We start from the raw sequence: 16,870 nt of genomic DNA on the forward strand, positions 1-16,870 counted from the left end.
TTTCCGGGTCAGATGTCAGGGTACTGTTTCCGGTTGTGCTCGTGATGCTGCGGGCGGCGCTGGGGGGTGCGCGTGTCCTCCTGCTCCCTCGCCGGGGGGGCTCAGGGGCCCAGGTAACTCAGGGAGGCGGCGCAGCTGCCCTCCCCCCCGGGGGGCCCCGGGCCGCCCGCTGCGCTCATCCCCAGCGGGGCCGGCCCAGGCTCGGGCCCGGCCGCACTGACCCCCCTCTCTCCCCGCAGCGATGTCTCCGCTGGCGGCAGCCGCAGCAGCGGCGCGCGGCGTCGGAAGCCGCCGCCCATCCCGGGGCGGTGGCCCCGCCTGTGCCCGGCTCGGCCGCGGAGCGGCTCGTGGGGCGCTGGCTGCTGGTGTGCAGCGGCACGGTGGCCGGAGCTGTTGTGCTGGGAGGCGTGACCAGGTGAGAGCGGCCGGCGGCACCTGCCTGTCCCTGTCCCTGCCCAACCGGCGCTGCCCCAGGCCGTGCCTCGGGCCCTACACAGACCCTGCCCGCCTTGCGCCCCTATTGTCCCTGCAGCAGCTGCCTTCTGGCCAGGCCCCTCGTCCCCTCTCCGAAGAATGCAAAAGGTTAATGGGTTACCCTATAAGCTTGATGCTTATCCGTCCCAGCTGCCGGCCCCACACAGAGCTCTAGGGACCCTTGGGGCGAGCAGCTGGGACCCCTGGGGCGGGCAGCGGAGCCCCACCTAAAACATGGGGATGCTACCGCCCCCCCCCCCCCCCGCACTCCGGTTCATTGGGTACATGATGGTTGTTTTTACAGTTATTTACATCCTTACCTCTCATCCACACAAAGTGCTGCTGAAAATGCTATCGATCTACTTCCAGCCCACCTTCAGCTTCCTGCATTGCCATCTCTTTTCCCTGTGTGCCACATTAACCTGCTTTTCTTAAAGGCCCCTCATCCCGACCAGAACCCTGATCTTGTCCTTTGCAGCAATACCTTTCATTGACTGCCTTCCATTACACCTTTATGTCGTCGTTCTCCTGCTCCCACCTCCAAGTCTTTTTCCCACACTTCCCTGAGTACCCGGGTTTTCCATACTGACCTGCTTCTCCAAAGCTCCATGCTCTCCTCTAAATTCCTGCACCTTTTTTGACGTTTCCCCTCTCTGCAGATGTGTTAAGGAATTGAGAGATTATCAGATCACTGACTGCATCCAGGCAAACAATAGAGTGAAGGAACTTTAACAAGTCAGGTGCTTAAAATTCACTGTTCTCACACTGCCTTTTCTTTGGCACCCATTTCCCTCTCCCTTATTTGTATGTTGTCTGTTTAGATTGTAAGCAATCTGTGGGGAGAATCTTGTTTTCATACCTGTCTGTACACCACTATGCAGCTGGTGCCATACAAACAATAAGTACCCCTAATCTTGTCTGAACTGTTTTGAATCTACAACACTCTATTGTATGTGGCTGATAATTTATTTCTTCACCCCAAAATTAGTCATCTTACTGGTCCCTTTCCTTCATCAGTAAGCTCATCCACTCCTTAATTATGGTCTTCCTATAGGGACAGGAGGCTTCTGTCACAGGCCTGCCTTTTTCTTCCCCCATCTCCCTTCTGTGATCATCTCTGTAGGAGCAATTAATTTTTTTTTGCAGCCTCATTCTTCCTCTGTGCAGGGCTAAATGGTGTCAGTTATGAGGCCAACATCTTTCCCACTAGATGGGGGGGTGCAGCAAGGCAGATCTTCTCTACATTGCATTGTCTCCAACTTCAGTTTGTTGTACCTACCTCTGGCTAGTATGTGCCTGATAACATTTTTTGGCCTAGTTCATAGTGTCCTTCCTCCCCATCACCTTTGCTGCTGAGAAGTGGCTGCAGTTCATTGGGGGAAATGCTGTCAGTGCTCTCCTTATTTTGGTTAAGGAGTGAGTGAGTCACATCTGTGTGTGTGTGTCTGTCCCTCCTAGGCTAACAGAGTCTGGGCTCTCCATGGTCGACTGGCACCTGGTGAGGGAGATGAAGCCCCCACAGACACAGCAGGAATGGGAGGCTGAGTTCCAAAAATACCAGCAGTTCCCAGAATTTAAAATGTAAGTGCTGCAGGTTCCAGGCAGAAGGACTGAGATGGCACAGGGAATCCTCCTCTTTGTTTTCACAGAGCCCAGACTGACTGTGAGTCAGCAGCACAAGGCTCTTTCTTTCTATGGGAATGGACTAGCTCCAACAAGGGGCACTCAATACATAGCTAACAAGGATCCAAAGGTGGCTTTGGTGTTCATCTTCCCTGGCTATCCCTGTTCTGTCCAAGGTGAAGAAAATCCTTGTGAAATTGGGAGCGTGAAGGCAGCCACTGTTCGATGCCAGGGAGTTTCTTGCTTATTCTTCTGCTCTGCCTTTTCCAACAGCCTGAATCATGACATGACATTGAGAGAGTTCAAGTTCATCTGGTACATGGAGTATTCGCACCGCATGTGGGGTCGGGTTGTAGGTTTGGCCTATGTTCTGCCTGCTGTCTACTTCTGGAGAAAAGGCTGGCTCAGCTCCTCCATGAAGGGGTGTGTCCTTGCCCTCTGTGGGCTTGTCTGCTTCCAGGTAAGGGAGCCTGCAGCTGCTGGGATATGTATCATTGGCTTTGGGGGCTTCTGGGGGATGATGATGTGCAGTGGTGTTGCCTGACTGTAAGTATTTCTTGAGTGGTGGGCTGAGACTATGGCTTCTGTGAAGGCTTTGGCTGGTGGTACTGATGGTGGAAGCATGGTTATTGTACAGCTAACACCTGTATGATGTTTGAGGTCAGTGCTGGAACAGATAACTCCCTCTTGCTCCCTTTATCATGGTGAAATTGACATGAAGGTGGGTTCTTTGTTTCTCCCAGCTGAGGCTATGGAAGGGGACTGGGTTTTGCCCCTCAGTAGCTCTCATGTTATCTCTTTGGTCCTTTGACAGGGTCTGCTAGGCTGGTACATGGTGAAAAGTGGATTGGAAGAGAAGCCGGATTCTCATGATATCCCCCGAGTCAGTCAGTATCGTCTAGCAGCACATCTAGGCTCTGCACTAGTTCTGTACTGTGCCAGCCTGTGGAGTGGATTGTCCTTGCTGCTCCCACAACACAAAGTAAGCGGTACATGCATAGTATATGGGGAGTGCAGGACTGCAGTGTTGGTGCAAGAATCTGGGGGATGGATAGGTAGTTGGGGTTCCAAGGCTGCTTGGAATATCTTTGTTTTAATGAGGAGCTTAAAGGAGTAGGGAGGGTGAAAGGTAATAGCACAGCCCTCACATTTCTGCTTTTGGCTTATCTTTGATCTGACAACGTACATTGCAAAACACTGTGGCGTAGAATGAGTAACCATGGAATAATTTCCTTCAGCATCCCAGTCCATCCTTATTGCCAGTGATGCCTCACCGTATCTTGCCCCCAGCACTCTTTCACTCGGACATGTGGCTAACAGAAGATAGTTCTGAGTTCTTTGGCTTAGACACTGCTCCATTAAGGAGGAAGTCAAGAAAAGGCATTGGAGTATCCCCAGAGTCAGAATATTTGGCCCGGGAAGCCGGGGATTGCCCTGCATCAGGATTGGATCAAGTGCCGTGGCACTGTTTGAGTAATTATCTGCTGGCCCCATTGGTTTCTGTAGGGTTAAAGATTTCGCAAGTAAAGAAAAGGCTAGTTTTGGTGGTTGCAAAGAACCACCTGAGTGGGACTCTGCTGAGCTGCTGTTACTGACAAGAAGCTGTGAGGATACTTAACACGGGGAAATAGATTCAATGTGTGTAATGGCTCAGCCATTCCCAGTCTCTATTTAAGAATAAGTTGATTGTATCTAGTTTGCATATCAATTCAAGTTCAGCAGTTTCTTGTTGGAGTCTGTTTTTGAAGCTTTTCTATTGCAAAATTGCCACCTTTAAATCTGTTACTGAATGGCCAGAAAGGTTGAAGTGTTCTCCTACTGGTTTTTAAATATTATGATTCCAGATTTAAAGTGGCAATTTTGCAACAGAAAAGCTTCAGAAACAGACTCCAGTGAGAAACTGCTGAACTTGAATTGATATGCAAACTAGACACTATCAATTTAGGCTTAAATAGAGACTGGGAATGGCTAAGCCATTACACACATTGAATCTATTTCCCCGTGTTAAGTATCTTGTCAAACTGTCTTAAATGGGGTATCTTGATTATAACTACAAAAGTTTCTTTTTCCTCCTGCTGACAACAGTTCATCTTAATTAGTCTCTTAGAGTTGGTTGGCCAACTCCCATCTTTTCGTGTGTGTGTGTGTGTGTGTGTGTGTGTGTGTGTGTGTGTTTATCCTCACTATATGTTCCATTCTATGCGTCCGAAGAAGTGGGCCGTAGCCCACAAAAGCTTATGCTCAAATACATTTGTTAGTCTAAGGTGCCACAAGTACTCCTGTTCTCTTTTAATCACAGGAATTTCCCCTTTGACATGTTGGCTGCATTCACAAGTGACCTCACCCTTTTTGTTTCTGCGCTGGGGGAGCTTTCCTCACCTGGTGCAGCCAGCTCATCCCACCAGGAGCATCAGTGCCCAGTCTCTTGCAAGGCCCCTGGGGAGTTTGTTTCTATAGCCCTTTCTGTGGCTTGTGTTTTACAGTTACCTGAAACCTATCAGCTTCTCCGTCTGAGACGATTTGCTCATGGGACAACAGGTCTTATCTTCCTCACTGCTCTCTCAGGTAAGGGCCTCTGTCATTGTGAGTCTGCCTCCTTTGTGACCCTGCCTGCCCTACCCCTCTCCTGAGGGGGTGGACTGTATCAGATCCCCAAGAAGTTTCATGTCCAATGAGGGTTTAGCTCCTTGCACGTGTATAGGTACTTTAGAATTGCCCTTGATGGTCCCAGATGGAGCAGCTGGAACATCTCCTGCAGGGCAGACTGTGTAACAGAGCATCACTGTCTGATCACCAATGTGCTGCTGTAGGAGAAGGAATACAAAACCAGGTTGCCCTGTCCTCAAGCCCAACTCCAAGCTTGCCTAACTCTAGAGGCTAGTCTGGTGTATCTAGGATGACCAGACAGCAAGTGTGAAAAATTGGGACAGGGTGGCTGGTAATAGGAGCCTATATAAGAAAAAGACCCCAAAATCGGGACTGTCCCTATAAAATCGGGACATCTGGTTACCCTAGGTATATCACCTGCTTTGTCCCTGGTATGTTAGTACCTAACTCTCTTCTCTGGAATTACAGGTGCCTTTGTGGCCGGACTGGATGCAGGCCTTGTGTACAACTCCTTCCCCAAGATGGGGGAGCGCTGGATCCCAGACGATCTCCTCTCCTTCTCCCCAGTGCTGAAGAACATCTTTGAGAATCCCACTACGGTGCAGTTTAATCACAGGATTTTGGTAAGTGCCACTCAGCCCCTTCTGGGGACCATGCCATCCTGTCATAGCTTTCCCTTGATTGGTCTCCTAAAGTCAGATGGATCACTCTCAGGCTGCCTCCCACAGTGAACAGGGGTGAACTTCAGGGCATCATACTCCTGGGAACTCATTACCTTCAAAAGGAGGAAGCATGGTCTCTTAGCTGGCATGAGTCTCCTCTTTATCTGTGAGGTAGTCTTGTTTGCTGGGGGAGTGGTGGTCTTACTTCTGCACCTGGCTTCCCTCCAGAAGGGACATGTTGGGAACAAAAGAGCTCGTCCCACTGTGTGCCTCAGTTTCCCCAATCTGTAAATGGGGGATAAAGATGCCAGGCTCCTTCGTAAAGTGTTTTGAGAACCCTGGACAAAATAAAATTTGGATATGAGTAAAGAATTGGATATTGTACATCAGGGAACCCTTTACTTAAATGCCTTAACACTCAGAATGCTGTACAACTGCAAAGCTCTGTGCAAATAAGAACATAAGAATGGCCGTACTGGGTCAGACCAAAGGTCCATCCAGCCCAATATCCTGTCTACTGACAGTGACCAATGCCAGGTGCCTCAGAGGGAGTAAACCTGACAGGTAATGATCAAGTGATCTCTCTCCTGCCATCAATCACCACCCTCTGACAAACACAGGCTAGGGACACCATTCCTTATCCATCCTGGCTAATAGCCATTTATGGACTTAACCTCCATGAATTTATCCAGTTCTCTCTTAAATGCTGTTATAGTCCTAGCCTTCACAACCTCCTCAGGTAAGGAGTTCCACAAGTTGACTGTGCACTGTGTGAAGAAGAACTTCCTTTTATTTGTTTTAAACCTGCTGTTTGTTAATTTTATTTGGTGACCCCGAGTTCTTGTATTATGGGAATAAGTAAATAACTTTTTTCCTTTCCCACTTTCTCCACATCACTCATGATTTTATAGATCTCTATCATATTCCCCCTTAGTCTCCTCTTTTCCAAGCTGAAGAGGCCTAGCCTATTTAATCTTTCCTCATACGGGACCCTCTCCAAACCCCTAATCATTTTAGTTGCCCTTTTCTGAACCTTTTCTAGTGCCAATATATCTTTTTTGAGATAAGGAGACCACATATGTACGCAGTATTTGAGATGTGGGCGTACCATGGATTTATATGAGGGAAATAATATATTTTCCGTCTTATTCTCTGTCCCTTTTTTTAATGATTCCTAACATCCTGTTTGCTTTTTTGACTGCCTCTGCACACTACGTGGACATCTTCAGAGAACTAACCATGATGACGCCAAGATCTTTTTCCTGATTAGTTGTAGCTAAATTAGCCCCCATCATATTGTATGTATAGTTGGGGTTATTTTTTCCAATGTGCATTACTTTACATTTATTCACATTAAATTTCATTTGCCATTTTGTTGCCCAATCACTTCGTTTTGTGAGATATTTGAAGTTCTTCACAGTCTGCTTTGGTCTTAACTATCTTGAGCAGTTTAGTATCATCTGTAAACTTTGCCACCTCACTGTTTACCCCTTTCTCCAGATCATTTATGAATAAGTTGAATAGGATTGGTCCGAGGACTGACCCTTGGGGAACACCACTAGTTACCCCTCTCCATTCTGAAAATTTACTCTTTATTCCTACCCTTTGTTCCCTGTCTTTTAGCCTGTTTTCAGTCCATGAAAGGACCCTCCCTTTTATCCCATGACAGCTTAATTTTCGTAAGAGCCTTTGGTGAGGGACCTTGTCAAAGGCTTTCTGGAAATCTAAGTACACTATGTCCACTGGATCCCCCTTGTCCACATGTTTGTTGACCCCTTCAAAGAACTCTTAATAGATTATTAAGACACGATTTGCCTTTACAGAAACCATGTTGACTATTGCTCAACAGTTTGTTTTTCTCTGTGTCTGACAATTTTATTCTTAACTATTGTTTCGACTAATTTGCCCGGTACTGATGTTAGACTTACTGGTCTGTAATTGCCGGGATCACCTCTGGAGCCCTTTTTTAAATATTGGTGTTACATTAGCTAACTTCCAGTCATTGGGTACCGAAGCTGATTTAAAGGACAGGTTACAAACCTTAGTTAATAGTTCCGCAACTTCATATTTGAGTTCTTTCAGAACTCTTGGGTGAATGCCATCTGGTCCCGGTGACTTGTTAATGTTGAGTTTATCAATTAATTCCAAAACCATCTCTAGTGACACTTCAATCTGTGACAGGTCCTCAGATTTGTCACCTACAAAAACCAGTCAGGTTTGGGAATCTCCCTAACATCCTCAGCCGTGAAGACTGAAGCAGAGAATCCATTTAGTTTCTCTGCAATGACTTTATCGTCTTTAAGCACTCCTTTTGTATCTCGATCATCAAGGGGCCGCACTGGTTGTTTAGCAGGCTTCCTGCTTCTGATGTACTTAAAAAACGTTTTTATTACCTTTGGAGTTTTTGGCTAGCTGTTCTTCAAACTCTTCTTTGGCTTTTCTTATTACACTCTTGCACTTAATTTGGCAGTGTTTATGCTCCTTTCTATTTGCCTCACTAGGATTTGACTTCCACTTTTTAAAGGAAGAATTTCCTTTTATTTGTGTTAAATCTGCTGCCCATTAATTTCATTTGGTGGCCCCTAGTTCTTATATTATGGGAACAAGTAAAAATTTTTTCCTTATTCACTTTCTCCACACCACTCATGATTTTGTATACCTCTATCATAACCCCTGTTAGTCTCCTCTCTTCCAAGCTGAAAAGTCCTAGCCTCTTTAATTTCTCCTCATGTGAAACCCGTTCCAAACCCCTAATCGTTTGTTTCCCTTCTCTGAACCTTTTCTAGTGCCAGTATATCTTTTTTGAGATGAGGCGATCACATCTGTACGCAGTAGTCAATGATTCCTAACATCCCTTTTGCTTTTTTGACTGCCACTGCATACCGCATGGATGTCTTCAGAGAACTATTCATGATGACGCCAAGATATTTTTCCTGATTAGTTGTAGCTAAATTAGCCCCATCATATTGTATGTATAATTGGGGTTATTCTTCCCAATGTGCATTACTTTACATTTATCCACATTACATTTCATGTGCCATTTTGTTGCCCAATCACTTAGTTTTGTGAGATCTTCTTGAAGTTCTTCAGTCTGCTTTGGTCTTAACTATGTTGAGCAGTTTAGTATCATCTGCAAACTTTGCCATTAACTCAGCTAGCTTGTGCAAGCTCATGTGAACGTTTCTAGTATCTGCAATGTCATGGACTGATCCGCAGTTGAGACCACAGACTGAGGGGAATACAGATGAGTGCCTTGAGTTGGGATGGGTGTTGTGGGGTGACACACTGGTCAGAGTTAGGTCTGGTGTTACTGAACACCTTCGCTGACGATGTGCTTTAGGTGGCATCTGACATTAGCTAATAATGTGTGAAATGTAACGGTGCCCCATCCCCATAAAACGTCATCAGTGGAAAATGCAGCTAAACAAGCGTGTGATGATCTCCTTCCAGCCCCCATGTTAGCTGTTGTGTGGGGTTTCTTCCTGCCAACTCTTCCCACACCCACTTCCCTCAAGTAACTGCTAGCTTCTTTCATCTCTAGGGGATCACCTCAGTCACTGCCATCACAGCACTCTATCTTCTCTCTCGGAAGATCCCCCTACCACGCAGGACCAAGATTGCTGTGGCCTCTTTAATGGCTGTGGCATATATGCAGGTACTGTCTCCTCTTCTCTCCTAGCACTAAGCTGCTGTGTCACATTCATCAGAAGTACCATTAGGTACCCAGAGCTGGCATGTGGAACTGCAAAGTCCATGGGAAATTGAAGTGTGGCAGTAGCTATGGGGTGGAGGCTGCACAGGTCCAGGTGCCTGTGGCACAGTCTGTGCTATATGTGAGGATGGGGAGTCTGGGTCTTGACTTTTTTTTTTTTCTGGAGCCTCTCCCTCTCCCAGTGGGTAGGGTTGTGATTGGGAATGTGGGGGTTGCTGGAAATGTATTGACAGGCATATCTGGTAGAGTGCTTTAAAACATCAATGTTGAATCAGCTGTTGCTTTTCTCACTCCCGGGTGCTTCTCGACAGGTGGGCCTGGGCATCAGCACCCTTCTACTGTATGTCCCAACTCCTCTGGCTGCCATTCACCAGTCGGGATCCCTGGCACTGCTCACTGTGGCTCTGTGGCTTATGAATGAACTACGTCGGGTCCCAAAGTAGCCTGGCTTCAACTGGGCTCTGCAAGGACGTCTAGTTCTTTTCCCCACTGCATTGATGTAGATGCTCTGGCTGATTGCTTTCCTCTGTGGTGACTTGCTGGGGTTCGAAGGGGCTCTGAGTGGGGAGTTCTGCAAGCCTGAATTTAGACTGACCAGACTGACTGTTCTGTTTACTGGGACAAATTCTTGACTGTAAGATCATGTGCACTTTTGATTGTAAACTTTGTAATGTAAATTAATTTGTTTTTTAAGCTGCTTGTCTTTGGCTGGATCCCTGGATCGTGGGTCTGGGAAGTGAGGGATGGAGAGGGATGAAACTCCTCTGTGGTGGCAGCTGTTACATGCTGTGGCATCTTAGGTCTTGTCTACACTACATGGTTTTGTCGACAGAAGTCAGCTTTCGTCAACAAAGCAGTGGAGGGTGTACACACTACAACGCTCCTTCTGCTGACAAAATAAAACCACCTCGATGAAAGGTGTAGAGCTTTCTGTGGCAAGGTTATATTGACAGTGTCAGTGTAGACACTGCGCTTGTAAATAGCCTCGAAGAGGTGTCCCACAATGCCCTTGCTGACTGCTCTGGTCAGCAATTTGAACTCTGCTGTCTTGCACCCAGGTACACAGGATCTGCCCCTCCCCCTTTAAAGGCCCAGAAAATTTTGGGAAATTTAACTTCCGGTTTGCTTGGTGTGAAGAGCTCACATCGCATCTTCCCAGCTGCCCATGGCAGCTCCACGCAGCAAACGCTCTCTCGCTCAGAGCACAGCTGAGTTGTTGGATCTGCAGGCACTGTGGGGAGAGGAGGCCGTGCAGTCCCAGCTCCGTTCCAGCTGTGGGAACAGGCAGATTTCTCATGGCATGTTGAATAAGGGCTATGAAGGGAACACACAACAGTGCCATGGGAAGATAAAGGAGTTGAGGCAGGTGTACCAGAAGGCAAGGGAGTCAAACTGTTGCTCTGGTGCAGTGCCAAAGACATACTCCTTCTATAAGGAACTGGACGCCATCCTCGGCAGCAACCTCACCTCCGCCAAGAGCCCTGTGGATGCTTCAGTGGGGCTGGAGACAGCAGACTTAACCCCAAAGTCATGGATGAGAGGAGGTTAAGTTGGAGGATGACGTGGAGCACACAGCAGGGTCTTCTGCTGGTGCAGTGAATCAGGACCTCTTATCCACTCCAGAGGGGTCTTGCCCATCACGGCAGTCCATCTCTGGCATGTATGATGCAGAAGAGGAGAGCCCTGGTAAGTGATCTTTTTGTGTTGATGATGCTCAGTTACATGAGGTAAGAGCTGACCTTTACTCTGTATATTTTAGAAGTGGGAGAAGGGATAGAAATGTACAAGACTAGCGGTGTTTGCATGTGCTTCACATTCCCCTATGCAGCTAAGCAGTGCCACAGAACTGTGTCTTAACGCACACTGAGATTTCACGTGAATCCTCCAGAGTTTTCTCTAAGATTTTCCTGGAGGTACTCTCGAATCCTCTGCCAAAGGTTTCTTGGCAGAGCTGCTTTGTTCCTTCTCATGTCATAGGAAACTTTCCCGTGCCAATCAGCAATCACTTGTGCCAGGGACCAAAGCGGCACAAAGGGACCCAGTCTGAAGCTGCAGGCATGCAGGAGATGTACCCTTGCATACCCTTTGGAGTGAGAGAGTGGCTTCAGAGACCCACACCTATGGAAAATGTCAGAATTTACAATATTGTCCTTAGCTGCCTGCAGTGATCACCTTAAAAAAACCACCTAAACCTTTTGCCCCATCTTGAGCCCCATCTCCCGGGCAAAACTCACTATGTTTAGGGCATTTGCTAAGCTGTGTGCCTGCCAAGGGACAGTGAGAAACTGATTTGTATTTAAAAAGAGATGTATTTTAGGATAATTATTTAATGCTGTGTGTGCACTAACAATCATGCTTCCGTTTGCTTCTTGTGCTTCTGCAGATGTGGTCTTCAAGGGAACCCCTTACACAATGGTGCAGGGCCTCCGCCAGATGAGGAAGTGACTAAGGAGGACACGTTTCGAGAGGTGCTCCAATCCTCAGCTGCTGAAAAACACAGGGCATGGAGAGAGACTTCAAAGGAAAAATTTAAAATAGGCAGGAGAGAAAGGAGAGCCAGGAGCAAATTTTACTAGGCCAAATGCGGATGATAAAAGTGATGAGAGCAGCAAAAGGAGATGTTGAGGTCCCTAATCACACTGCAGGCAGAACACATGCATGCTCAGCCCCCTCTGTAGCCGATACAGAAGTGCTTTCCATATTCTCCCCAAACTGCTCCCACAAATTCCTTGCAATTCCGGGTTCATCTCGGTATCCTGTTCACTCCATCCCTTTGGACAACTTCTGGAATGACTTACAGACAGCTATAAGAGCCTATACTGCCCTTTTTGTTTGTGTTGGTAATTGGTATTTAATAAAAACATACTCTCTGTAGGATAGCCAATGTTTGTCTTCTACACATGGTGGTTGCTGCTGGAATAAATGCACCATGGCAATTTGATCAGTTATCAGTGATCTGGATGATGGGATTAATTACACCCTCAGCAAGTTAGCAGATGACACTAAGCTGGGGGGAGAGGTAGATAAGCTGGATGGTAGGGATAGGGTCCAGTGTGACCTAGACAAATTGGAGGATTGAGCCAAAAGAAATCTGCTGAGGTTCAACAAGGACAAGTACAGAGTCCTGCATTTAGGAAGGAAGAATCCCATGCACCGTTTCAGGCTTGGAACTGACTGTCTAAGCAGCAGTTCTGCAGAAAAGGACCTGGGGATTACAGTGGATGAGAAGCTGGATATGAGTCAGCAATGTGCCCTTGTCGCCAAGAAGGCCAATGGCATATTGGGCTGCATTAGTAGGAGCACTGCCAACAGATCGAGGGAAGTGATTATTCCCCTCTATTTGGCACTGGTGAGGCCACACCTGGTATATTGTGTCCAGTTTTGGTCCCCCCCACTACAGAAGGGATGTGGACAAATTGGAGAAAGTCCAGCGAAGGGCAACGAAAATGATCAGAGTGGCTTCCACACAGCGATGCCATATGCTTCACCACTACAAGGGCACCTCTTATTTTGGTATTCTTGTGCCAATGTGCTGGGACGAGCTCTGCACAAAGTTCCGGGAAGGTGGCTTTCCACATCTGAAAATTCTGCAGTCACTGCTTGTCATCCTAGACCTGCATAACAATGCAATGCTACTACTCAGTGCTTGTGTCCTAAGACCAAAAGTGACGGTACACTGTGTGCAGCTGTTCTGGAAATGCTAAAAGTAATCTGATGTTTCCATGGCACACAGCTGGTCAGGCAACTCTGATTTCTATTCCGTTTAGGATGTCATGAGATATTACATGTCCATCTGTGATGTGTTCATAACAGTGACTGTTGAAAAATGCAGTAAGGCAGGTGAAAGCCCATGGAATGATTGGATGGGAAAAATTGCATCATGGGATGTTGCACCTGCACCTGTGATGCACTGCAATCCACTGTTTTCCCACAACTCCTAGCTGCAGAAGATGGGAAGCAGCACAGGGGGATAGCTACCTACAGTGCACTGCTCTCACCATTGATGCTAGAGCAGTTGTTCTCAAACTTTTGTACTAGTGACCCCTTTCACATAGTAAGCCTCTGTGTGCGACCCCCCCCAATAAATTAAAAACACTTTTTAATATATTTAACACCATTATAAATGCTGGATGCAAAGTGGGATTTGGGGTAGGGGATGACAGCTTATGACACCCGATATAATAACCTCATGACCCCCAAGAGGTCCTGACCCCCAGTTTGAGAACCCCTGTGCTAGAGCCCCAAGTGGATGGGTTCTGCCAGCGGAGTGCTGTGTGAACATGCCCAAGCAATGTAATTATACCAGTTTTTGCTTGTCGGCAGAGCTTGCTCTGCCAAGGCCTCAGGGTATGTCTACACTACGGGATTATTCCGATTTTACAGAAACCGGTATTTGTAAACAGATTGTATAAAGTTGAGTGCACATGGCCACACTAAGCACATTAATTCAGCAGTGTGCATCCCTGTTCCAAGGCTAGCGTCGATTTCTGGAGTGTTGCACTGTGGGTAGCTATCCCATAGCTATCCGATAGTTCCCGCAGTCTCCCCTGACCATTGGAATTCTGGGCTGAGATCCCAATGCATGACGGGGCAAAAACAGTGTTGTGGGTGATTCTGGGTAAATGTCGTCAGTCAGTCCTCCGTGAAAGCAACGGCAGACAATCATTTCATGCCCTTTTCCCTGGATTGCCCTGGCAGATGCCATAGCACGGCAACCATGGAGCCCGTTTAGCCTTTTTTCACTGTCACCGTATGTCTACTGGATGCTGCTGACAGACGCGATACTGCAGTGCTACACAGCAGCATCCCCTTACCTTTTGCAAGTTACCATAAGATGGTTACCAGCCCTACAGTACTGTCTGCTGCTTTGGACATTGGCAATGATGGTTACTAGTCCTATTGTACCATCTGCTGCTGTCATGGGTGCCCCTGGCTGGCCTCGCTGAGGTCGGCCGGGGGCACATGGACAAAAATGGGGATGACTCCCCAGGTCATTCCCTTCTTTACGTTTTGTCTAAAGGTAGAGTCAGTCCTGCCTAGAATATCGGGCAAGCCTACTAAAGAACCAGAGAGGCAAAAGGCTGCTCCGGGTCAGAGCCCCAGACATCCCGCAGAAATGATGAGCTGCATGCCATTCTAGGGGTGCCCCTGCAACAACCCCACCCGTTGCTTCTCTCCTCCCCTACCCCTCCTGGGCTACCATGGCAGTTATCCCCCCATTTGTGTGATGATGCAATAAAGAATGCATGAATAAGAAACACTGACTTGAGATAAAACGGGGTGGGGGAGGCAGCCTCCAGCTGCTATGATATTCCAGGCAGGACTAAATCTCCAGGAGAGAAAGCTTAAAGAACGGAATGACCAGGAGTCATTCCCATTTTTGCCCAGGCACCCCCGGCTGACCTCACTGAGGCCAGCCAGGAGCACTCATGGAAAGATGAGGATGGCTACCAAGCCTGTTTCACCATCTGCCATCAGGAAGGGAAGGGGAGCGGATGCCGCTGTTCAGCGCTGCAGCACCAAGTCTACCAGCAGCATCCAGTAGACATATGGTGACATTGAAAAAAAGTGAGAAACAATTTTTTCCCCTTTTCTTTCATGGGGGAGGGAGGGAGATTGACGACATATACCCTGAACCACCCATGACAATGTTTTTGACCCTTCAGGCATTGGGAGCTCAGCCAAGAATGGAAATGGTTTTTGGAGACTGCGGGATAGCTCGAATTCTCAGTCCCTCCTCCCTCCCTCCATGAGTGTCCATTTGATTCTTTGGCTTCCCGTTACGTTTGTCATGCAGCACTGTGTTGAGTCCCTGCTGTGGCCTCTGTCTATCATAGCCTGGAGATTTTTTCAAATGCTTTGGCATTTCGTCTTTTGGAACGGCATTTTGATAGAACAGATTCATCTCCCCATACAGAGATCAGCTTCAGGAACTCCCGGATGGTCCATACTGGAGCTCTTTTTCAATTCTGGGACTGCATGGTTGCCTGTGTGGATTGGTGCTCCATGCGGGGCAAACAGGAAATGAAATTCAAAAGTTTGCGGGGCTTTTCCTGGCTACCTGACCAGTGCATCTGAGTTCAGATTGCTGTCCAGAGCGGTCACAATGGTGCCCTGTGGGATAGCGCTCGGAGGCCAATACCGTCGAATTTTGACCACACTAACCCTAATCCGAAATCGCAATACCGATTTGAGCGCTACACCCCTCACCGGGGAGGAGTACAGATATCGCTATTAAGAGCCTTTTCTGTCGATAAAAAGGGCTTTGTTGTGTAGCCGGTGAAGGATTAATGCGGTTCAACGCTGCTAGATTCCATAGACACTCGTAGTGCGGCCCAGCCTCAGTCTCTAGCTCTTAGCGCTGCAGGCAGACCCAGCGAAGCCAGTGTAAGCGCAGTGGCCTCGGCCTGAGGCTGCAGCCAGCCTGATCCCCGGGCTGACAGCTCTGAGCAGCGGGGAAACGACCCTTCGGGCGCTGCAGCTCGGCATGAGCCGGCCGGCCGGCCTCGCTGCCCCTGCGCTCCCCGGGGACACGACTGCCGTGCAACCTGCACCTGCTGCTGCTCCCGCCGGGGCTCAGCCGGGCTACGGAGCCCCAGCCCCAGCGGGGGGGGGGGGGCAGCAGGGAGCCCCCCGACCGCAGCCGGCACTGCGCACGCGCTGTCAGCGAGCCCCGCCCCCCGGCGGGAGCAGCAGGGAGCCCCCCAGAGCCGGCACTGCGCACGCGCTGTCAGCGAGCCCCGCCCCCCGGCGGGAGCAGCAGGGAGCCCCCCAGAGCCGGCACCGCGCACGCGCTGTCAGCGAGCCCCGCCCCCCGGCGGGAGCAGCAGGGAGCCCCCGGACCGCAGCCGGCACTGCGCACGCGCTGTCAGCGAGCCCCGCCCCCCGGCGGGAGCAGCAGGGAGCCCCCCAGAGCCGGCACTGCGCACGCGCTGTCAGCGAGCCCCGCCCCCCGGCGGGAGCAGCAGGGAGTCCCCCAGAGCCGGCACCGCGCACGCGCTGTCAGCGAGCCCCGCCCCCCGGCGGGAGCAGCAGGGAGCCCCCGGACCGCAGCCGGCACCGCGCACGCGCTGTCAGCGAGCCCCGCCCCCCGGCGGGAGCAGCAGGGAGCCCCCGGACCGCAGCCGGCACTGCGCACGCGCTGTCAGCGAGCCCCGCCCCCCGGCGGGAGCAGCAGGGAGTCCCCCAGAGCCGGCACCGCGCACGCGCTGTCAGCGAGCCCCGCCCCCCGGCGGGAGCAGCAGGGAGCCCCCGGACCGCAGCCGGCACTGCGCACGCGCTGTCAGCGAGCCCCGCCCCCCGGCGGGAGCAGCAGGGAGTCCCCCAGAGCCGGCACCGCGCACGCGCTGTCAGCGAGCCCCGCCCCCCGGCGGGAGCAGCAGGGAGTCCCCCAGAGCCGGCACCGCGCACGCGCTGTCAGCGAGCCCCGCCCCCCGGCGGGAGCAGCAGGGAGTCCCCCAGAGCCGGCACCGCGCACGCGCTGTCAGCGAGCCCCGCCCCCCGGCGGGAGCAGCAGGGAGTCCCACAGAGCCGGCACCGCGCACGCGCTGTCAGCGAGCCCCGCCCCCCGGCGGGAGCAGCAGGGAGTCCCCCAGAGCCGGCACCGCGCACGCGCTGTCAGCGAGCCTCTCCGGGGAGGGCGGACGCGCAGGCCCTCACGCCGTTTCCCCCTAGCGGCCGGCTCAGGCTACCGCAGCCCCGCGCTCGCGTCCCCGTCCGCGGGCCGGCAAGTGGCCAATGGAGGCAGCCGCCGTGGGCGGGGCGCCCGGGCTAACTCGGATTGGTCTCCGAC

At 50.3% G+C, this 16,870-nt stretch overlaps 2 protein-coding genes across 3 annotated transcripts; both read left to right on the top strand.

Moving 5' to 3' along the window:
- The first annotated feature begins 32 nt into the window (after nt 1-32).
- LOC115655539 (cytochrome c oxidase assembly protein COX15 homolog) lies at nt 33-11,957 on the top strand. 2 transcript variants are annotated; one of them, XR_004001406.1, is made up of 11 exons: nt 33-113; nt 240-415; nt 1,933-2,055; nt 2,371-2,557; nt 2,912-3,079; nt 4,581-4,662; nt 5,173-5,327; nt 8,908-9,021; nt 9,390-9,712; nt 10,514-10,764; nt 11,462-11,957. XR_004001406.1 is itself a non-coding variant. In XM_030571099.1 (9 exons), exons 1-9 carry the CDS (start codon nt 45-47, stop codon nt 9,519-9,521), a joined length of 1,206 nt encoding a protein of 401 aa, XP_030426959.1. In that variant the 5' UTR covers nt 33-44; the 3' UTR covers nt 9,522-9,791. The 2 variants fall into 2 exon arrangements, 1 of the variants encoding a protein (XP_030426959.1); XM_030571099.1 differs by lacking the exons at nt 10,514-10,764; nt 11,462-11,957 and having other exon boundaries at nt 9,390-9,791.
- Nucleotides 11,958-15,565: 3,608 nt separating this feature from the next.
- Nucleotides 15,566-16,852, top strand: LOC115654480 (skin secretory protein xP2-like). The gene has a single exon (XM_030568814.1). The coding sequence runs from the start codon at nt 15,566-15,568 to the stop codon at nt 16,850-16,852; it is 1,287 nt and encodes a 428-aa protein (XP_030424674.1).
- Nucleotides 16,853-16,870: the final 18 nt, after the last annotated feature.

Source organism: Gopherus evgoodei, chromosome 7 (genome assembly GCF_007399415.2).
Source record: "Gopherus evgoodei ecotype Sinaloan lineage chromosome 7, rGopEvg1_v1.p, whole genome shotgun sequence".
Classification (NCBI taxonomy): domain Eukaryota; kingdom Metazoa; phylum Chordata; order Testudines; family Testudinidae; genus Gopherus; species Gopherus evgoodei.